At 39.5% G+C, this 23,386-nt stretch overlaps 1 protein-coding gene across 8 annotated transcripts in view; it reads right to left on the reverse strand.

The window, feature by feature from the left end:
* LOC121328701 (inositol 1,4,5-trisphosphate receptor type 1) overlaps positions 1-23,386 on the reverse strand; it is a 166,723-nt gene that overhangs the window by 94,424 nt on the left and 48,913 nt on the right. For all 8 annotated transcript variants that reach the window (XM_041273674.1, XM_041273673.1, XM_041273672.1 and 5 more), the window contains exons 12-29: positions 22,851-23,005; positions 11,988-12,087; positions 11,361-11,521; positions 10,974-11,115; positions 10,663-10,821; positions 9,224-9,396; positions 8,197-8,316; positions 7,427-7,621; positions 6,349-6,600; positions 5,505-5,646; positions 4,703-4,856; positions 4,207-4,397; positions 3,488-3,620; positions 2,662-2,716; positions 2,409-2,574; positions 1,312-1,488; positions 840-920; positions 50-187 (exon numbers count right to left, since the gene is read on the reverse strand). In XM_041273674.1, the coding sequence (XP_041129608.1) occupies positions 50-187; positions 840-920; positions 1,312-1,488; positions 2,409-2,574; positions 2,662-2,716; positions 3,488-3,620; positions 4,207-4,397; positions 4,703-4,856; positions 5,505-5,646; positions 6,349-6,600; positions 7,427-7,621; positions 8,197-8,316; positions 9,224-9,396; positions 10,663-10,821; positions 10,974-11,115; positions 11,361-11,521; positions 11,988-12,087; positions 22,851-23,005 (2,694 nt within the window). The remainder of the gene's footprint in view (positions 1-49; positions 188-839; positions 921-1,311; positions 1,489-2,408; positions 2,575-2,661; positions 2,717-3,487; positions 3,621-4,206; positions 4,398-4,702; positions 4,857-5,504; positions 5,647-6,348; positions 6,601-7,426; positions 7,622-8,196; positions 8,317-9,223; positions 9,397-10,662; positions 10,822-10,973; positions 11,116-11,360; positions 11,522-11,987; positions 12,088-22,850; positions 23,006-23,386) is intronic.

A 23,386-nucleotide genomic window follows, 5' to 3' on the forward strand; every position in this document is an offset into this window, starting at 1 on the left:
TGGGGAATACAGAGGTGTGCGGAGTGAAGTGGTGGATGCATTCACATACCTTCTCATAGGGAATCTGCAGCAGCTCCAGCACCACACTGTGAGCACCCATGTTCCTCAGGAGTCTTTGCTGCTGTTTCCGGCTCTTCCTGCCTGATGATCCCTCCTGGACACAGAGTTTACTCAGTCTGATCAGAATCTGAGGGAGGAGGGAGTTGCAAAATGCAGCCAACCACAGATTAGAAAAACTTTGGGCATCAGTCACAAGTAACTCCTGAATTAATGCTTTGAAAATAGTTCTGAAATAAATACATAAAATCAGTTAAAATCTTTGCAGTGTTGGAAACATCCAAGGTTGATATTTAAAACAGGACTATCATTTGAATTGCATTTGAAAAGAAATGGGACCCGGTTTATAGCCATTTACAGAGTTTGGAAGGTCATTTAATTGGCAGCTGGGGTAGCTAGATGGGTTCCATTTGTACCACCTGCAAAAATGTGTATTGAGCAGTCACAATTCGACAGCTCCTTAATTCCCACTTATAGGGGTAGCTGCACCAAGTGCAGTTAAGTGTCCAGTCCAAGTGCAGTTAAGTGTCTTTTGGACAAGTCAGGCAGTTCCTTCACTGGAATATGCTGATTTTAGCACACAAATAAGTGAAATAGTTTACTGCAGAATTTAAACTTAAATTCTGAATGCTCAGGAATAGTAAAGTCTGTGGGAGTCATCTGATCCCCAAGCCAACTGCCTCTTTACCAGCAAGAGCTTAAGAGTAGCCATCAGCAAGCTACAGGCCAGGAGGACAACGGTCAGCCATGCAGGCGTGTGCTTGAGCTCACTGGGCACCTACCTCTTTCACTACTCTATAATTGTAGCTGCTGGTACTTTCATGTTTCTTTGCTTTGTCCGGTCCACTGGGGCTCAAATCACCCTGTAGAAAACAGAAAAATAAACACTTAAGCTACTGTAGGTGTCAAACGATTCATTTTTGAGTGATGGCAGTAGTAATTATATATCACTCAGTCAGGATTTTGACTGACAAATAACCATTTTGCAATTTGAACACTAACAAATCAAATAACAATATGAAATTTTATTTCGGTGTTTGAGCAAATTATTTTGCTCAGATTGAGAAATGGAAAATATCAAAACAAGCAAAAAGCGGAACGTAAGAGACGTTACTCAAATTGCAAAACCTGCATTTTTGAAAATTCATGTATGCATATAGATCAACTGAATACACTCCAATGCCTCTTAATTAAACCACAACATGTACAGATAGGTGACAGGAATGAAGACACAGCTGCTGTGCACAGATGTACCTTTTTCTTCTTGTGTGCCGTGTCCCCAGCTCCATCGCCAGCATCCATGCCCTCATCCGGACCCTGCCGCTTGTAAACCCACAGCTCGGACTTCTCCACTATGGACCTGAGCTGGTCCAGGTCTGACTTGATCTGCTTGTAGTTGTCAACATCTTGGCTTGTCACTAAAAGCTGAACCTTTTGGGAACACAATATCGAAAATGTTATGGTGAGCAGTATAGAAATAATGACCATGTTTGCGTATGTCAATGAAACTCCTATGTCACTATATTTACCCACTTTGTTTTATAATTCTCTGTAAAAAGATGTTTAAAACATGTCTTAACAGTAGGTTGTATAGTGTGATTGAATGCCACTAGGACCACCAACATACCGAATTGCACCACACATCAGGAATGCAAAAATATGAACACAGTATTATTAAAAACCATACCATTAATCCATTTCGGTCCTATGTCGGGCTAGATCCGACATTACAATTTTCTCTTTCCAGTCTGACAAAGACGTAAAACACAGGTCTCTAGAAAACCTTTCAATGGCCAAGTGTGCTTCCGCATCCAGGGCTCAAAGAATAGCAGAGATTTGCAGAGCTTTTTTGAGCTTTCTGTTATAGTAATAAAATGACTTGGATCACATTATTGAGGAGTTTGGTTGATAAAGGAGAGGATCAGTATGCACGTATATAAAGAGGTACGTACAAATACAAACAATGGGTGGGGCTTGGCTGGAGATGCAGCACAGTGTCCTTTTAAACCTGTTTTACTCCGTCAATTTTTTTATTGTATTGAAATGATCAATAGCGTTTGACAGTCATCTAAAGCTACTATAGGAGAACGGGGGGGGGGGGGGGGGGGGGGGGGGGGGGGGGGGGGGGGGGGGGGGGGGGGGCTACTATAGGAGGGGGGGGGGGGGGGGGGGGGGGGGGGGGGGGGGAGAGCAGACGACATCACAATGTATCATGTTGTAATTGTGAGGATTATATTTTTTACATGAAGATGCATTTGCCCACACATGCCTATCTAAAGGAAACTTTATAAGGTATTGCACTGGTGACGAGATCATTGTGACCGGCTGCTGCTCCTGATTAGGACAGGTACCTGTTTAAAAGCCTGCAGAACCTCTTGCCTCTGACTGAAGTGTCTGAAGAGCAGTTGCAGGGCTCCAGACACCAGAGGAGGGTAGTCATGCATTGTGAGATGGAGCAGCACTCTGAGAAAAGTCCTCCCACCATGGTCATCAAGGTCCAGAGGGGTGTTCTCCTCACTGCAACACAAGGGTCCCACACCTTTAGTGACTTCGTTTAGAAAAAAAAGCACATTTAAAATAGCATGAGGATTAAACACGTCTCACCTTCCACCAAAGATCCCTTCCGCCTGCTCTTCAATGTGTTCGAAGTCAAGAGCTCCTTGGATTCAAATGGGAGAAAAGAAAGAGAATTCAACAGAACATGCTTCAGGGTGTCAGTCTGCAACAATTCCAACAAACACACCCATGGTGGTTATGGAGAACACTACTCATGCTCATGTGGCACCTGCAGCCAGAGTAACATCTGATCTCTGCTTACCAAAAGATGCAGCAAATTAAATTTTAACACAATACCCTAATGTGAGAATTGGTGGTTAAAGTCCCCCACATTGCTTGCAGGTGTCTATCTGTGCATCAATGTCTTGCTATGTGAGATACAGAGCAGAAGGGCATAGTCATTTTAGTATCTTTGCCTGTCTGCAGACAGCAACAGTCTGGGTTATAGCAACCTTCAACAAGATGTCAGTGTTTATTGTGAACAAAAACAAAAGTATTCACTTTGCAACACAACGTAAATATCACCAGGAGAGAAACACAGTGATAGATAGATATATCTAGAGAGAGATAGATATAGATAGTTAGATAGAGAGATAGATCGAGACAGACACAAAAAAACTGGATAATAAAATAAAGAAAAAAATTAAAAACCCAAATACATTTCTATTCAAACTAAAGCATTAGCCTATTTGTTTACCCATATATAAAGTTTAAAAGGTCAAGTAAACTGTTCACAGGAGGTCATTATCACAGTGCTGACACGCGGTGGTGAGGTCACTGGGTATCTGCTTACACTGGTGTTACATGCGCTGTCTTACTTGACAGGGTATTTTGGTCTCCTCTGGGGCTACAGCTGGTTTAGGTGTTCACTAACCTGGGACATTACTGGGCCCATCTTGGTTACTCCCTGAAGGCAGCTCTGACTGGGCATTGCTCTCGTCAAACTCACGCTTGAATATGCACAGCAGGCACGAAATTCTGTAATCCAACCTCACGTTCAAGATGAACTGAAAAAGATAGATCTTTTACAAGATTGTGTGGTGACTGACAGGAATTCAAGCAAAACAAGGAGGTGATTTGCATGCTTGATTATGAAGTGGTTAACTCTTTTCAGACAGAATTTTACATTTTCGACTGACATTTCCGTCTGACATGACTAATGCATGTAGCTGTGCAAACATCCACCTATAGTAAACAGTATTATTCCTTTCTACAACCACTAAGGGTCTGAAGATTGAGAAAATATTCACTTAAACATTTTGAAAAAACACACTTGTAACCCCATTGTATGAAATGAAGTCAATCTAACACGATTTAAATTATAATGGTTTATAAACTTGTAGAATGACTATGAGAGAATCTTACAAGAGACATTACAAATGTGTATCAAGTATGAAGCCAATATCAAGCATTAGTTTGTTATCCGAAACCAAAAAGCAAACTGACCAGCTATCTTATGTCATGGGTCAGGTAAGTATACTACTCATTTAAAATCTTAAAGCAAACTTGCTTTAGGTTATTCAGCACAAAACACTAAAAGTGCTCCTCAACTGAATCTAGGGCACAATTGATTGGGAGCAGAAACCAGACTACCTGAAGTATCTCAATGATTTTCAGCTTGGTGTCCATGACGAGGATGTCTTCCTTCTCCGGCTCGCTCTGTTGCTTCACAACATCCCCATTGGGAGGGGCGGTGGGGGTCGTGGGGAGGAACCCACCCCCCCTCAACACTACCTGAGTCATCAGCTCCCCCACCCCATGGATAGACCTCATAACATTGCTTCCTGGGTACAGTGAGAATGGTTACCAGTCAAAATGGAACCGCATCACATTGTTGTGTGAGCAGGGTACACATTTCATTAAAAGGTATTTAAGAATGGTGGACAAATCAGAATAGCTTCCATGCCCTATTGTAAATGTTACCGGCATCACTAATGTCTGGTTACTACCCAGCCATCACTAAAATACTAAATGAAACAATCTGATGATTAACACTTTTGACTGTTTAATATCTTCACTCCACTTCTAAAGAATCAAGTTTATTATATTTCCTTTAGATTTAAGTAAAGGTCACATTGCAGTTTCTTACCCTTTGTTTCATCACCCTTATCCAACTTGTTTATTGGAAAGATAGTGCTGACATGGACACAGTCCAATATAGCCAACAGGACTTTTGTTAATCTTAAAAGGTCGCTGAAATTGTAGAAGCCAAAGTAGATCAGGTTCCGGGCCAAATTCACAACCTTCAAAAAGATAAACACATTTAAAATAAACAAATATATAAACAAGAATACAATTAAAAACACGTCTAATCCAGCCACTATACAAACTAGCATTCTGTATAATTTGGCATCACTTGTGGGTCCCAACCAAATCGCTACCGAAATGAATGGTGCAATACCCTCTACAATCTGGAAACCATCTATTCTGGAATCCAGAATGATTAAATCTTGTCTGTCTAAAAAAATCAGTGTAAATTAAGAAAAATCACATGATGTGGTGCCGAAGTTTATAAATCAAGCACATATTGTAAATATACACATCATGGGTATGGTACAGTAAAAAGCCTTATTTCACTTAAATGGAGAAATTTAAAATTGGAATCCTCGAATTACATGGTATACCTAGACAGCAAGTACTGTTTGTATTGTAATAGTGTTTTTTATAGTTTAAAAATAGTTTGTCATTGATACGTTTAAGGTACAGTATTAGCATATTGTATAATCCAGCACAATTTTCCAATCAATTGATGCAGGATTACAGGTTTTACAGTATTATGAAGAAAATATTTGGTATTGCATACAAATACGGATTGAGAAGTTGTCTAACTAATTACAATACACCAAGTACAGCACTGAATCTACTTTCATAGCACTGTAGAAGTTGCATACCTCAAAAGTAAGTTTATTTTTCTCCTTGTCTGAGAAAGGGATGTTTTGGCAGACCACATCTCTTAAATACTCCTCCACAAACTCCATCGTCTGTGAAAACCTCTCATTGATTTCATCTTTTGAAGTGCCACTGTTATCATAGCTGCACAGGTGATAATGATATGTTAGAGAGCCAATTCATGCCATAAAATCATACCCTTGAGAAACTGTTTCCCAGGGTTAATCTGAAGACATCATACAGGTCTACAAATCCAAATCTGCTGCGGCTTCTGATCCATGCTTTCATCATATTACAATTCTGCTTGTGAACACCTTATTACAGGCTGCAGTTCATATAAGCTACAGCTGTCAAAATAACTTAGATACCAAAACCATCATATCACTCCAGTCTCTAGCTACTCTACACCATTGATAGAGCAAATCAACTTTAACATATGAAATGCGCTGTGATGCATTTAAAAAAAGCACATATGTATAGGTCAAATTTGCAAAATCCATTAGATTGTGTATAAACCGAACCTACAGAATAATTTCTTAAAGGAGAAAACCTCACTACCATTAGCAATATCACAGACTCCCCTTTCCTTCAAATGAAAGAATTCTAGATCCTTGTTTGTAGTTTATATTTCAGGAGTTGCTGCTGCTTCCTGGTACCTAAATCACTTCAGAAGTTTTAACATGGAGTTAAACTCTACTGGTCTCTACAGTAGCATTTGAAACCTTTGCATATTATGAATTAATGTTTTAAAAAAAAATTCACCACAGTAAAGGGGAACCGGTAATAATGTTAATAAAGCATTGGTTAGCTTGGCTTGACAATCCAACTGCTTGTCCAGATACTCACTCATCAGTGGCTATTTTGGACGGTATTTCGGACCACAGCCGAGCGTACTTGACCGGGGTCACCTGCTCCTGAGGGTCTCTGTCCACATGCATGTGCAGCATCATGCGGCAGAAGGATGCTCTGAGGTCATAGGGCAGATTCTCATCTGACATGCAGTGCAGAATCAAGTCAACATCCAGCTGGCTTGAAATCTTATTGATGGCCAAATACTGCCGATCGAGACACATTCGAGCAAACAGGTTCAGCTGGTATCTGGAAAGAAGTAAGATTAAACAAATATTCAAATGAAGGCATAACTACAAACAAGTTTAGCAACACTGCGGCACATTGTAGAATATAAAATGGGTAGTCTCCATCTGGCCACAGTTTTTAACACTGCCCTGGGTATCTAAATGGCTGTGATAATATGAAGTCTACTTCAAATGGTGAAGCTCTGAGGCTATAACAATGCCATTGCTACATTAGCCACAAAAATAACTTGGCCAAGAAACTGATATGAACCAAAAAGACGACAATTGGTTGGCATCTCAAGCACTAATCTGCTAACTGGGGTCTGTTAAACCAGCCAAATATTTCAAAGCCAGTAAGTGGCAAAAAAAAAGTAACTGGATCCCCATAACAGAATTTAAGAACCAAATGCAGCAGTGCAACTCATTTAAAATTCACATGACTCAACTTGACAAATAAGTTGAGGTAAATGAAGATATGTGAACAAGACTAAATGCAAGACCATTGCCTCTTGTGGGTGTTCAGTTTCCCAAGCCAAAAAGCAGATAGTACCCACAACAGCAGGCATTGCATTAGTCATTTTTGGTTTGCTCCATGAAGACATTCATTCAGTGATCTTGAAACTAAGACAGCAGGATCCTAAGCTCAGCTGTGACTTTATATAAAACTTTACCTGAACATTCCAAAAATGAACCAACACAGATTTCTAAGACAACCATTTAAATTATTCAAGTAAAATTTGGTACCAACCCAAATAAACACTGCTGTACTCTTCTTGGCACACAGGTGTCCAGTTCTAACTGTTGCACTCCTACAATAGTGTCAAAGCATCCCATTGCGGATGGCCAACCTGTAATAGCTGATAACATCCTGGTCCTCTTTCTGCCCCTCCTTGGCGTCCTGAGCCAGCTCGCGGATGCTCTTGCTGCGGATCTCCTTGCTGCTGTCATTCCAGAAGAGCCAGACCTCCTCCTCGTCTTCCTCAGACTCAGCAGTGCTCTCGCCACACGGGAGGCCTTCAATCTCAAACCGTGACAGAACCAGCCTGTCCAGAACAAACAAAGCAAAACAAACACAACCTCACACCACTTGTGTTTCCAGAAGAATCAAATGTATATATGTTGTTACTCAAATATAAATACAGCCATAATGTTACAGAGCTCTTAAAACACCACTCATTTATGAATTTAAGGGTATGTCCAATTAAATTTTATACAAAAAATACTCCTAGCAAACTCACCTATCAGGGTCTTTTTTCAAAGGTAATAAGCACCACTGTGATTAACTGCATCATACAGCATATTGAAAAAAGACATTCAATAATGCGCTCCCTACAGTCCTACTGACTGGCAAACAAGCCAAATCATGCGATGTTGGAGGAAACATCCAAGTGCAAGGATTGGATGTCAAGGACTGGAGGTTCGTGTGACTTTTTCCACCATATGGTGCTGTGGTTGGATACACCAATGTTTAAAAATTAAAAGATACTGCTTAAGAACATCCCTACCGAGTTTGAAGACATGCGGATCAAGATAGTCGTATTAACTGCTACACAGCCTACCTGTGGATAGTCCACTGGTCAACACTTATGAATGATCACACAAGGATTACAGAACCTACTTGGTTTCAATGAGAATGTCTGCATTGGCAGGGTCCAGCACAGCATTGCAGATGAGCTCCTGGGTCACCGGGATGGACTTGTTCATCGACACACACAAGTCTGACAGGTAATCCAGGAACCTTGAAAACGAGAACAGCCTTGCATTGCTATCAGATAAACACAGGGTTAATGGACTCTTTGCAACCCTAGCAGGATTGCTCTTTGGTCAGTAATGTATAAATGCCAGAGTATATTATAGGGGAATTTCACACATTTGAAAATGTTCATGGTCTTGTTTTGTTGAACCTCCACCCTCAGTCATATAATAAGCAAGTGGTAGAGCCAATGCAATTTCACTTTCACAGAATGTACAGCAACAAAGCTGGCAGACAGTAAGGAAACACTGAAGCTCCAAGCCAAACACACAACACAGTACACCCACCAGCCAGAACCAGCTGTTTAGTAATTTACTTAAGAAATCGGAGTTAAGTCAGCTTTCATACATATCCCTTTCTTTATAAAAACATCAATAATATCCATCAGCAGAAAGGGACCCACTAAAATCCAATAGATTTTTGGCACATTTGGTCAGTCATTAATTTAGTCAATTTCAGCTGAGAAGTCTGATTGTTGAAATAGAAGCATCTGTCCAGCCAAGTTAAACTAAAAAATTTCAAATTATGCTGGCAAATGCAAGTGTTACAGATTCTACACGTTTCTTCCCCAGGCAATGATGCAACTGGGCAAGACGTCTTCAGCTTGGATAGTCTCCACATTGCTTTCAATGGAAGCAATTTATTTTCACATTCCTGCCAAAAAACAAAGTGCCTTCTAACAATAATGCGATGTGCACGAATACCACAGACCCAAAAACAAACAGTGCCTTCTCACAATAGCGCAATATGAACGAACGGCACAGACCCAAAAACAAACAGTGCCTTCTCACAATAGCGCAATATGAACGAACGGCACAGACCCAAAAACAAACAGTGCCTTCTCAATTGCGCAATGCGCATGAACGGCACAGACCTGGTACAGCGCACTTACCTGGGCTCTCTGTTCTTCCTCACCAGATTGACAAAGGTATCGATCTCCGCTGCCGTGATGTGCTTTTCCAGAAGCTTCCGGTTGTTGTGGAGCAAAGCCGTGATCGTGTCTTCAGCCAACACATCATACCCAATCTGCTTCTGCATGAATCTGAACTGCTTGGCTATGTATTCCTGCAAGGTCAAGAGAATGAGAGGGAAAACAACCGTACTTTCTATCTCTCTGTGACTACCAGAGGCATTAACAAGGGTTTGAGGAAAGCTTGGAGATCACCCAAATGTCACTAATTGTGGTAGTTACTGTGGGATTTGCATTGCCTAGAACACATGTCCAATTAAAAAATTAGTCATTTCCTTTACTTTGTATTAAGCCCAACATGTGGGGAGGGGGAATAATAATAAAAATAATGTACAAAAGCAATTAAATATATATCAAAAAAAGCTTTGTATAGTTAAATTAATCATTGAAACTATGCATTCATAGTTGGGGTATATTTGTATTTCCCCACTTAAGCTACATTTTTCTATAAATTAAGTTGTTAATGAATTTAGTATGTCAACATATTTAACTACAACATAATGTAATTAAATACTTTCACAGATGCTGTCACAATACAGGTAGGGCTGTGTACAATCTGTTTATACTAATGTTACTGCGATGTCCTCCAATTTTTAATTATTAAAAATTGATTTTTGTCAGCTCTGCTGAGTTATGTGGTGTGCCTCACACAGATAGTGTCCATAGTGACTTTTTTCAATCCAAAGTTTGTCTCTTGACCATGTCAACTTGTTTTCTAAACATTAACTATCAAGTAGCTGGCCTAGGTGTCCTGAACCCATATCTAGTCACCCACAGTACACAACACCCACAACGGTGCGGGGAGGGGTGGGGGTGGGGGGGATAATAAAAAAAAAAAAACTGCGGATTGTGTGTGACAAACTTAAAGTGAAGTTAGTCTGCTTATAAAGTAAGTGGTACTTTCAAAATGTAATTATGTACTTACAATAATTGCTAAAGCATGATTTCTTATTCAGTTTATATAAAGTGATGAATAGATGTTTACATACCCATTGTAATACATATGAAAACCTTAATCCATAAACATGCACTTATATTTTAAATGGGACCAATAAACTGCAAAACAGCAGACTCGTTGGATGACTAGAATCTCAGATCGAGTGAATATTTCTCAAATACAGGCATACTTCCAACAGATTGAAGAAACATTCTACAGATAAAACTTCTCCTCAATAAAACTTGAGGAACACATAGCAAATGTGATGCTTGTACTGGTAGTTTTTTGACAGACAACTGGACATTTAAAGTGTTATTGATGATAAACCTGCTGAATGACCGCAAGACTTAAACTCCGGAAGGACTACAGTTCACCATGTATTCCACTATGTGTATTATGCATTCTGCCTGCAGAAACCCATTACCTGGTTCTTCCTGTAGTCTTCCTGGGAGTGCCTCAGCACCCTGTAGCACAGCCTGCATATGTGCCTGAAGGGAGCGTGTCTCTGATCTCCGAGCTCCTCTAGCCTGAGCATAGGTCCATCTCCACTGTCTGTGAAGGGGGCCTGCAGCAGCTTGAAGATCTGAACATTGTACCGAACACAGTGGATTAAGAGAAAGGGTCACATTGTTTCTACAGTACATCGTTTGAGCATTGCACAGAACAGTGGATTATGAGAAAGGGCTGCATTGCTTCTATAGTACATGGGTTAATCCACAGTCAAAGCTACCTCACCTGCTTTAGAATGTTTTGCTCCCTCATCAGTTTTTGCCGTTCTCGGTTTGGCTTGCTGACCATCACTTCTAGAACGTCCTGGCCATTGTTGACAAGATCCACGACAAAAAACACCAAATCCTCCAACAACTTGGTTACAAACCTGCAAGAAAACAGAAAAACCAAAAGCCATCAAAAGTAGTTCTGTGTTTTTTTCATTGCGTCAAACTGTTATGCATCCCACACTCCTCATACTCTATCACAAGAAAGGAGGAAGTGTAGACTACAAATTATGACGTCACATGATGTTTCTCTTTCTTTTTTCACGTTTCAGGTCGTGACTGACCAGCTGGGACTCTGTTCAGGAGGACAGATTTCTGAATTATTTCTCATGTTATGAAATCATACCTCCTTTCATTCTGCGTTATGGTTCCCTTTTCAAGCTTCCCTGCAATCGATGCCAACACTTTACTGGCATCATTGGCAAAGTCCAAGTCTCGCACTTCAGCCGGTGAAACAGGGACGATGGCAAATGCTTCTTTATCTTCTTTGAGCGGCGACGTCCCAATCTGAAATACACCAATAAAAGGCAGACCCCTCAACTTTAACAATACCCCTAACTAGTGAATTACATGGTATGCATTTTGAAATGTCATATTAACAGAAGTCTAAAGTTGGATTCAACTTCTTTACTGTACCAAGATAATACAATAGGTTGTATTATATATGTTATGTTTCTAATATCACAGACTACTTGACTTGTGAAACTCAAAAACACAGCTATATACCTTTACTAGCCATTCCTAGCAAAAAACAATGATCTTGGAGAACAGAATGAAAACTGGCTTGGCCACAAATATTGCCTGTATTAAATTTCACTATGAAGTACAACTTATACTGTGCAAAACAAATTATATTCTTGGCGGTTTCATAAAAAGACAGTACAATGGATAAAAACAGTAAAATAGAAATTGAATGAACGCAAGTAATACAAGTCAGTAGAACATGCCCATGCTTGAATACGAGAACACTTACTCTAAGCATAACCGGCTTTTCCTCCTCCTTGTCAATGGGGTTGTTGGTGCTGTGAACCCAAGTATTTGTACACAGGTGTCTCAGACGCACATACGAGTTCCTAAAAGAAGCATACAAAAAAGAACCAATACATCACAGGTTTAACAAGTCTCTCAATGCACTTTCAAGGACATGCGATATAAATGGACTGGCAAAAATTATTCCAGAAAGGCCTTGGCAGTGGGAAGTACCACGGAGCTCCCAACACAGTCAGATGGAAACAGGGGGGTCTTTCCAAGTGTTGTAGGGTTCTAGGAGTGAAACCTGTTGCTTGTTACAATACATTCCATCCGCTTGCAAGCGGATTTGTACTCCTCCTAGTGGTCGCAGTTTTCTGCAATGTTGAAGTTCCAGGAACACCTGGCACTTGGTCAATGCAGCCCCAGTGTTGAGGGACAAGCCACTGGTACGGGTTCCCACCATCACACCCCTTGAAGTGTGAGTTCTACTTTCAGTTGCACACACCCTTCCGTTAATGTTAACTATAACAAGGCTGTGATTGATTGACCAGTCTATTGATAGGTAGCTGACACGCCCCCTTTTCACAACTGTAAAAATGCATATCTCATGTATATTTTTGTAATATGTACACATTATGTCAAATTAAGGGATGAATTATGAAATAAGCTACAAACAAATTTACTTGCATCATTTACCTACCACTAAATTATTTTTATGTAGCGCCTTTCACAGTGGACCACCATCACAAAGCACTTTACACAATACGAGGCTAGGGTGTGTGAACTATGCATCAGCTGCAGAGTCACTTGCAATGTCTCACCCGAAAGACAGAGCACAAGAAAAAGTTAAGTGACTAACTAGCTCAGGATCAGTGTGTCAGTAGTTGAGCTGGGATTTGAACCGGGACCTTTTGGTTTTAAGTCAGTTTTTTTTAACTACTGGACCACACAGCCTCCTACCAAGGGATCTCAAGAGTCAAAAGGCTGGTAAAAAGACTGCCACTAAAAAGGACCCATAATCAAAATAAAATAAAAATAAATAAAAAATAATTTAAAAAGCAAACAAAAGTAGTTAGTTCCTGTCATATCTCAGACTAAAAGAACCACCAATACGGTATAGTTGTGCCAACTGTTCCTTAAATACTACTTGTTATTTGACTATAAAAGATAGTAGTGTGTGGAACTGCAATAAGATACTTCATATCATAACCATAATGAGAAACGTATAACTATGGAAGCAAAGATATTGCATATTAAAACACACCTAAACTGGGTATAATTCAGCAGGGATCAGGACTAATCATGTAAGATGCTGGAAGGGTTCCAGTAAAAATCTGCTTAAAAAAAAAAAAAAAAAAAAAAAAAAAATGGTTTTGGCAACACCAAAGGAACACACACAACTTGACTGGCCTGTATAAAGATGGTAAATAAATCAAGCTGATATCTTTAACTGATCAAAGGCTCAAGATAAAATTTGCTTTAAAAAGTTTCAATCTATTGGAATGACCTACTTTCCATCAAATTACATTGCAGCTCCCACAATGTACATTTCAGATTTTATGGTTTATAAAAAAGTAGCAGTAAGCATAACAAATATAGCAAAATAGAAGTTTCCGAAAAGACAACTAAAACGATAGCATTGGCTCATCTTTAGCACCAAATACAGGTTATTCATGGTTCCATTATTGCAAGGCAACTTATGCTCATTCTTCTACAATGTATTTGTCACCCCCCACAAAAATAGGCTTCTGAACATAACAGAATGTGCAGTCCTGGTCTGTTCTCACCCGATTTAATTCCCTGAAAAATCAGACACTTTGGATTAGCAGTATTTTATATACAGGACACACAGGCGACTGCAGATTCTAATTAAAAGGACGGGTTTCTAAATTCTCAAAAATACTGTGGCTTGAGGTTGCCCTTGAAGGGAACCCAAAGCTAGAAAGCCCCCACCTGTTCAAGTCATTTGTCAAGACTAAACTGGCATCTTCTGGGTGAAAGATCAATTCTAATTTCTAAGATTTGATGGCAGAGTCAAAATCACTGACAAGCTTTATTCCTGTTCAACACCAAAGAGACCTAACCGGTACCTGGTCTACAGTTCTGGTTTACATCCAAAATAAACACAGGCATCATGAACTTGCATACACTGTTTCAGTAGCAGGCATTTCAAATCATGCCAGACCACATGCGAATAAAAAGGAGTTTTGTACACTTGCTAGCATGGGAGCCGGGGTGCTTTCCAACTGCTAGATAAATACAGAATTATAAATGAGGCTTGTTTCGACAATAACTATTGTGCACTTAAAAGTACATAAACACATCAAAATCACTCAAACAGGCAGGCTAGAAAGCCAAACTAACAAATGAAAATGCAATGAGGCAAAAAACTAAACAAGATGGACAGAAATACCAATGTAAATTAAAAAAAAAAATAAATACAAGTTTGAGCCTAGTTATGTAACTGGTAAACAGTAGGCCAATACCTTGTGAAAGAAAGGATATTGTTTGGGTTAGTAATTACTATGAACACACTGTACTCTAATGGGTCCTATTTTAGTCATTATATTAACTAAATATCTGTATTTATGAAGCATTGTACCCTTATTGGATTCTGGTTATTCTCTAGTATAGTACTGATATTTAATACTTTTGTTGCCCAACGGCAACTTTTCCATTTACCAAATCCTCACATTGCTAAAAAAAAACACAAGTAATTAGCAACATGGATTACACTGAATGATTTTTTAATTATTACTTATTTGTTCAAAACTGGCATAGATTATTGGCATTTAACCTAACAAACATAATGAGCATCTTAAGTTTTGCAATCTGCAGTGTTTCCCAAATTTGTACCTGAATTCACAGGTGGTCTGTAGCTGCGAAATGTGCCTGGAGGTTTAGAATGCACGGCACCACCATCAGAACACACACACGTGCAACTGGCAGCTCTAGCTACTGGCATCTTTGCACAGCTTAACTTTTCCCAATTTGTTTGCTTATGTAAAAATAGCTTGAAACTACATACATACATACATACATACATACATACATACATACACACAGTACCAGTCAAAAGTTTGAGTACACTTGCGGGAAACTAGGTTTTTTTCATAATTGACAATGTTTTACATCATATGTTTCTGTAAATACTTGAAAATGAAAACACATGTTACAATATACAAAACAAAACATAAGGAGTATCAAAGCAATGTTCAAGAACATTGTCTCTAAATCTTGGATTCCTCAAAATAGCCACCCTTTGCCTTAACAGCCTCACAAACACGAGGCATTCCGTTAACAAGTTTCAGCAGAAAATCACCCGACATGTCTTCCCAGATCTTCTGCAGCAATTCCCAGAAATGTAGGGCACTTGTGGGTAGCTTTGCTCTCCACTTCATCCCATACAAGTTCTGTGGGATTGAGGTCTGGAGACTGGGCAGGCCAGGTCATTAGATTGAGATGTCCTTCACTTTCCTTCTTCGCCAGATAGTTCTTGCACAACTTTCAGGTGTGTTTCAGGTCATTATCTTGCTAAAGAATGAAGGACTGTCCAACTAGCCATAATCCTGATGGAATGGAATGCCTCTGAAGTATGCTATGATAGCCATGCTGGTTGAGCTTGCCATGGACTTGGTAAAGATCACCAACTCTGTCACCAGCAAAGCAACCCCAGACCATGACACTGCCTCCTCCATGCTTGACAGTGGGAACCATAAATGCAGAACTTGTGCCCTCACCCTCTCTGCGTCTTAAAAATACTCGGCAGATGAACCCAAACATTTCAAATTTTGATTCATCGGTCCATAAGACCGACTTCCGCTCCTCAAACTCCAGTTTCTGTGTTTTTTGGCCCAGGCAAGTCTCTTCCTCTTATTCTGCACTCTTAAGAACGCTTTCGTTGCAGCAATTCTTCCAGTTAGGCCAGCTTCATGCAATCTCCTCTAAACAGTTGATGTTGAAACATCTGTACTTCTAGTAGCATTTAGCAAAGCTTGTATTTCAGGGGCAGTTAATCACCGGTTTCGCAGACTTGTGACTCGAATGAACTTGTTCTCCGATTCTGAGGTCATCCTTGGCCTTTGACCTTGTTCGGGCCTCATGAGTGCCAGTTTCTTCAAATTGTTTGATGGTCTTGGCCACAGCAGTTACAGACACTTGCAAAGTTCTTGCGATTTGTCTTAAAGACTGACCTTTATTTCTTAAAGTAATTAGACTGTCTTTTTTCTTTGCTTAACAGTGTATTTGCCATTTTCTGCTCCCTTACATTCAGGAATGACAAACTTGTGCCTATGCTACCTATATTTATAGTAACCATGGACCCTCACCTGTTAACTGTAATTGGTGACTAAAGGTTAATTAGGTAACATGCTGAGAGAACATCTAACAAAGACACTTTTATACTTAGGCCAGTGTTCTAACACCATGTTATGCACATTTTAGACTTAACTGATTTGGGCTTCAGACTGAAATCCCCTTGCTTTGGGTGACCATTTCATTGAAATTGACAAGATTTACATTTTCATTTAAAAATTAAATTTTTAAATGCAATTCAGTTATGATTATCAGCTTATATAAGTACACGTATCAATGAAATATTAAGTGTTCATAGACTGCTCTTCGTGCAGATGACACTAACTTACCAGCACATAGAGCCAAGAACGCTTTGTGTATGTTTACTGTCATGCTGGTCGTGTGGTGTTGAGTTGAGGGGATACATCTATTATATGATAGTGTTTTTTGCATATGACCCCACCCATGTAAAGTACAGTAGTGTGCAAATGTATTCAAACACCTCGAGGTTGGTCATTTATATCCTTTATATACCAACATGCATGAAAACTTTTGGGAGTGTGAATTTGAATTTTTCAGGTCAGTAAAATCAGTGATATAGAAACTTGTGTGTGAAAATGTTAGACCACTTTGTCCTTTAAATTAGGCCTCAAAGTCTTGTGCATTTGAGGCTATGCATTCCTTTTCTCTTACTGTTTTAAATTAACTGCATATGCGACTTTGTAGTCAATTTAAAAATAAAAGGTCCAATGTCACCAACATATTTAGCACACATTAAGTCATTACCTCAAATGGTTTGATGTCAGGCTTTCACACTGTATAGAAAGCAGCAGCTTTGTATAACAACTGTCAGGAATGGCTCAATTTCTTATACAAGAGCTACAATTGAAATTGACAGAGAGAAACGCAGAACACATGTGTGCCAAGTGTTAAGTATGAAGAAAATATCTCGAAGCATCATTATTAGGAAACTAAAGTCACAGGATTCTAATATCAGTGCCATGTTATGTCACAGGTCAAAGTGAAGGGTGCTGTTAGATTTTGCCCAGCGATTTGAAGTTGCATGCAGAAAGGTTTAGGGGTTATTGGCAGTGTTTTCCCCCATTCATGCAAACTCCCCTCAGGCATGTGTAAATGCCTATAATGGAAGTATCAGCTCCACGGAAATTGGGATGAGTGAAGGTAGATTGAGTGCAGGTGGTGGGGATTAGCTCACAAGCACATTCTATTTTATACGACTCTCTTAACCCCATCTCTGAATTCTACATGTTAATCTGTCCTTCATACTATCACTTAATGGCTTTATAAACCTCTGAAGCACACCAAAAACAAATCAATGCCTATTTGATTTTGTTCCTGATAGTGGGTAGATGTCAATTCTATGTACTACATCTGCTTTAAAAGGTTGATGCAGAGCAACTTGTTTACAAAATGCATGACCATATCTTCAGGATCAATGACTATTGTGACTTGCACCTACACACTGTCTGGTAGCCATGGTTTCCAAGTTAAACACAGAGATGGGGATTTTCTAGCGCAGATTCCCACGGGGCTTGGCTTCCAAATAATATGGTCATTAAGAATTTCTCACATATTTAAATAGCTTTGCCACGGGAGAATGTAGATGCCATCACGGGCCCCTGCCCTTCCTGTTGGCACAAGGCAGTATTGACAAGATGCATCACATAATAAAAACAGGCACCTGGCATGTTGGCCCTCATTAGCTTACCTTGTTTTAGGTAGAACTCCCAATGGCTTATTTTCAAAATTAAACCTTTTCACACAGTTTTCAAAGATTGTTATTTGAAAAATCTGAAGTTAGACAGGAAAAGTTTCTTTTGTGGTGTAGTTTATTTGGGAGAACAAAAAGCATGCAGCACATTCCTGACAGCATATGGACTCTTACAGGATTTGGTTCGTTTCTTGAGCAGCTTAATGTATGAGCACAGCTTCTATGAGCAGGGTTAAATTGTGGGATTGGGACATGGAACTGTTTATTGTACTCCGTGTTCTACTCAAATACAGACAGCTAACTGAACACTAAATACCCTGTCACCTGGTCTCATTTAAAATCCTTATTAGCAGACCCCCCCCCGGTCATCTACATTTTCTTTTCGTTGGATTGACACCGTAACGTTATTCAGCAGGCTTCATTCGACTATGAAACAAAATGGTTTAATTATATAGGGAAATGCAAAACTTTGTCATAGCTGTACTGTTAATTCACTGTATAGGGAAATTACACAACTGCACTTCACTTCTAAGTGAAAAAAATATTCTAGAAATTTGTAGAAAATTGATTAAATAAAAACTGAAATAGCTTGTTTGGATAGGTGTCCACCCCCCTTGGAATAGCAGTCCTAAATTAGCTCAGGTGTAACCAATTGCCTTCAAAATCACACACCAAGTTAAGTGGCCTCCACCTGTGTTAAACTAGTGATTCACATAATTTCAGCAGTTCCTGTAGGTTCCCTCTGCTGGGCAGTGCATTTCAAAGCAAAGACTCAAGCATGAGCACCAAGGCACTTTCAAAAGAACTCCAGGACAAAGTTGTTGAAAGGCACAGATCAGGGGATGGGTAGAAAAAAAATATCAAAAAGGTCTTGAATATACCTTCGCGCACCGTCAAGACGGTTATTTAGAAGTGGAAGGTGTATGGCACCACCAAGACCCTGCCTAGAAGGAGGCTGATCAGAGAGGCTACCAAGAGGCCAATGGCAACTTTGCAAGAGCTACTGGTTTTTATGGCCAATACTGGTCAAAGTGTGCATGTGACAACAATATCCCAAGCATTCCACAAGTCTGGCCTGTATGGTAGGGTGGCAAGAAGGAAGCCATTAGTCAAGAAAGACCACCTTGAATCCTGTTTTTGAAAATGCAAAAAAAAAAAAAAAAAAACCTCGGGAGATTCTGTAGCCATATGGCAAAAAGTTGTGTGGTCTGACGAAACTAAAATGGAACTTTTTGGCCTAAATGCAAAGCGTTATCTTTGACGCAAACCCAACACAGCACATTACCTCAAAGAACACCATCCATACTGTGAAGCACGGTGGTGTCAGTATCATGTTATGGGGATATTTCTCATCGGCAGGGACTGGGCACTTGTCTGGATAGAAGGGAAAATGAATGGAGCAAAGTATAGAGAAGTCCTTGAGGAAAACCTGCTGCCCTCTGCAAGAAAGCTGAAACTGGGACAGAAGTTCACCTTTCAGCATGATAACGACCCAAAGCACACAACCAAAGTTACACTAGAGTGGCTAAAGAACAAAAAGGTAAATGTCCTTGAGTGGCCCAGTCAGAGCCCCGACCTAAATCCAATCAAATCTGTGGCATGACGAAGACTGCTGTCCACCAATGCTCCTTAAGGAACTTGACAGAGCTTGAACTCTTTTGTAAAGACGAATGGTCAAATATTGCCAAATCTAGGTGTGCAAAGTTGGTAGAGACCTATCCCAATTCACAGCTGTAATTGCTGCCAAAGGTGCTTCCACCAAGTATTAACTCTGGGGGTGGAGACTTATCCAATTATGATCTTTCAGTTTTGTATTTTTAATATACAAGTTTCAATAAAAACTTTTGCCCCTTAAGTGTAGAGTATGGTTGTAGGTAAGTGGAAAGAAATCCTAATTTTTAAATGCATGAAACTCTAAGGCACTGACATCAAAATGTGAAAAAAGTTCAAGGGTGTGTAGACTTTCTATAGGCACTAACTACTGCTTGGAACTTTGTCACAAACATCACAATGTACAAACAGCATCCCCAAACTGCTAAATGAACTAAATTCAGCAAAATGCAAAAAAGCTGAACGTGTTTGAGTGTCCCCACCTCACGAAATTCTGCCTTAACAACAGATGGTAAAAATTCAGTGTATTTAAAAAAATTTAAAAAAAATTATTTTGGGATATTAGTTTTTTTAAGTGTGTTCATAGACTGGTGTTCTCTTATGAGTTGTAACAAATGCATTTGTACTGTGGGCTGAGTTTTGAGATGCCAATTTTTTTTTTTTTTTTTATAGAAACGTTTTCATACTAAACTTGTTTTGTATATAACATTAATTTTAAAATCCGATGCCTATGATTAATGCATTGTGACTAGAAAGAAGCTAGTTATTAATCGAACTGAGTCACCTTGTTACACTAATTATTTTACTACAATGTTTGGATATATTGTCACTTGATTGATTACTGTCTTGTTCAGTCATCTTAAAACAGTAGAATATGTTTTGTTGGTAAATACGTTTTTTGAGCAATTCAGATTTTGCTGCTGATGAATTTATTTTCAAAATGTTGTCTTTTGTTCAGCGTGTTTTTTTGTTTTATTTTTGGGCGGGGGTCCACTTCACAGTCTTGTATCAGGGCCCAGTAAATCGTAGCACTGGCACTGATCTTATTGGGCCAGCTATTGCAGAACCAGGGCCATGTTCCTCGTAGCTGGTTTAACTAATTCAGGCTTATCAGAGGTTAGCCAGATTCGATTAACCCAATAATTGAAGTCAGGCTATCGCCGTTCCTCGACGGTGAATACAGGCCAAAAGTGTCTCGTTAACTTGATTCCGACTTAAGAAATCTGGGTAACTGTGCGTGCTCGTGCTACCTCAAAGGGAGAATTGCAGAGCACTGAAACAATGATCTTCACAAAAGATGACGTTGAAAGAGAGCAACTTTTCAGCCTGACTGAGCAAGAGCTTATAATGGAAAGTTGAGGAATAATAAAAGCGTTATCACAACTAAATGCAACACTGTTGCCAAGTCCAGAAAGGAAGCATGGAAAAAAATTGCCACACACGTGACAATGATGTCGCAGGATCTGTCACACATCATCTGAGAATAACTGAGGTCAAGTCATGGATGATGTACAGTATTATCCAAAGTCTGACACCTACTGTCTAGCACTAGCATTGTAATTGTCATTAAAATGTTGAATTGTAGCTCATTTGTAATTTCATGCAAGTGATAACGTCATAAGTACTTGTACATTAATGCTGTGAAAGGATTTCCTGTTCATAAAATCCGCCTCATTTGGTCCTGAACTATGCACAATAATGTAGCCTACTTAATAAACATTAACAATGGGATGCAAAGGATCTTGGCAAGCTCTCAATACTCTTTCCCTACGAAAAGTTAATCTAAATAAAATTGCTCCTTGATCTATGGGATCTCTAGGGAAGGACGTTGCCATTTTAGAGGGGTGTGTCAAGTGCTTTCATTTAGTAAAAGTACAAGTTTTTATACACTGATCCAGCTAACTAAGTTAGCCTGCACTGGAGCAGGTTTGTGTTGCTAGGATAACTTACTCGGCTAGACTTTAACCTTGCTTCGAGGGACGGAAAAAGCCAGACTTCTGTCAACTATCCTGAGAGTTATCCTTCTAACTCAGTTAGAAATAGAAATAACTCAGTAAAATAGGAACAAATAAAGGATTAGCTGTTGTATGGTAGCGTATACAGTTGTATTCATGTTGTACCATAAACAGCATCAAAGCAGATTCCAGTACTTTAACATGTGTTAACATTACAATTGTTGATGAAGAGAATAGTTACCAATGGCAGGAACAGAAATTTATCTTGAGCAACAAGGACGGGTCAGTTAAGTTTGTGACATCATTTTGCAATACTATCACTTATAGCATGGTTTAAAACTACCATACAGTCTACCTAATACCATGACATCCCCATTTAGTTTAGCCGTTTGGTTCATGCGCACCACTCATGGAGTACAGCCTGTGTATTAGTTTCCAAAAGCTGATTTAAAAAAAAAAAAAAAAAAAAAAAAGCACTGGAAATGTCAACACCATAAAGAGACATGGGTCTTAGGTACAGGTCAAAAATATGGATTTTTCTTCATTTGCACTTTTCAGGTTTATGCCTACAAGCCAAAAGGGATCATTTACTCACCTCCATTCATTTTTGTTTTATGGTTATATTACCATTCCAGGAAGCCACTGTTTCACCACCTATTACTAACCCTATACTGCAAAATGTTATTTACAGCTTATTTTGATACAAGAACAACAAACGTTCCTTATGCCCACAGTGTAAAATTGATCTATGCATGTTTATGAAATGCAAGGTGGATGTTTTGAGTTTGCATGTTATTTCTTAAACCTTTTGCCTAGTTTAAAAAAAAAAAAAATGTAAATCAAATCTGGCCTACTTGGGCATCCGGTTTTCTGCCAGACAGATATGCCATATCAGATTGAATTGCTTATATACAGGAAGTAAAAAGGGGTAGGCTGATGTGAAAAAGATTGGTATCATTGATACATCAAGAAGTTAAATGTGGTACTCAAATGATTCCTGTTAACTTCACATCTGTACTGGTACACAGCTGTATTCTACAATTTTCTCAAAGAATCATTACACTGTCTGTTCGAGCAGTCTGTAGTTCAGTGGCGTTGACTTTCTTTGACCTGCTCTATAGTGTGGCATTTAACCCTATACAGCAAAATGTTAATTTTCAGAAAATATTCCATTTGGTTTTTATTTGACCTGACAAACACATCCTGCAAGTTGATTTCTGTGGGTACAAGGATTCCAGTCCCAAACAAAAAGAGAAAGCATTATCCGCCATACCTTGGAACCAGAGAGTCTCCCCCCCTCAGTGTGGTGGGATCCAGCTCGAAGATGGAGGAAATATCATTCCCATCAGGAACAGAGACCAGGGTGTACACCACCTTCTCGAGCACTGTGCGCAGACGCACCCGCGAGCCATCCTGTTCAGAGTCCATCTGAGAAAACACAGACAAGATCAGATACAAGCAAAACACCCACCAATCAACAGCGTCTCATCCACAACTGTACAATCACTGGAAGACAAAAACATAGGTCAAGAAAATCACCCACTGGAATTTCTGCTGCTTTCACGATTAGTGCACCCATTTCAAAAGACAAGGCTGAAATGGTTTGTCTACTTGACCAAGTTTTATAAAAAAATTACCAAGACCATGTGCAACAAGGGGGGGAATCTGGGGTTATGGTGGAACAACTTATGCTGCATTATATTGACTGAACTAGAGCAGTTCTATTCTTTGAGCAGAAGGACTTGGCAGAACTTTTTTCCAGTGCATTTTCAAGTAGGGAGAATGTGGCACACAATCAGCAATGTCCTG

This window comes from Polyodon spathula, chromosome 16, assembly GCF_017654505.1.
Source record: "Polyodon spathula isolate WHYD16114869_AA chromosome 16, ASM1765450v1, whole genome shotgun sequence".
In the NCBI taxonomy this organism is placed as follows: Eukaryota; Metazoa; Chordata; class Actinopteri; order Acipenseriformes; family Polyodontidae; genus Polyodon; species Polyodon spathula.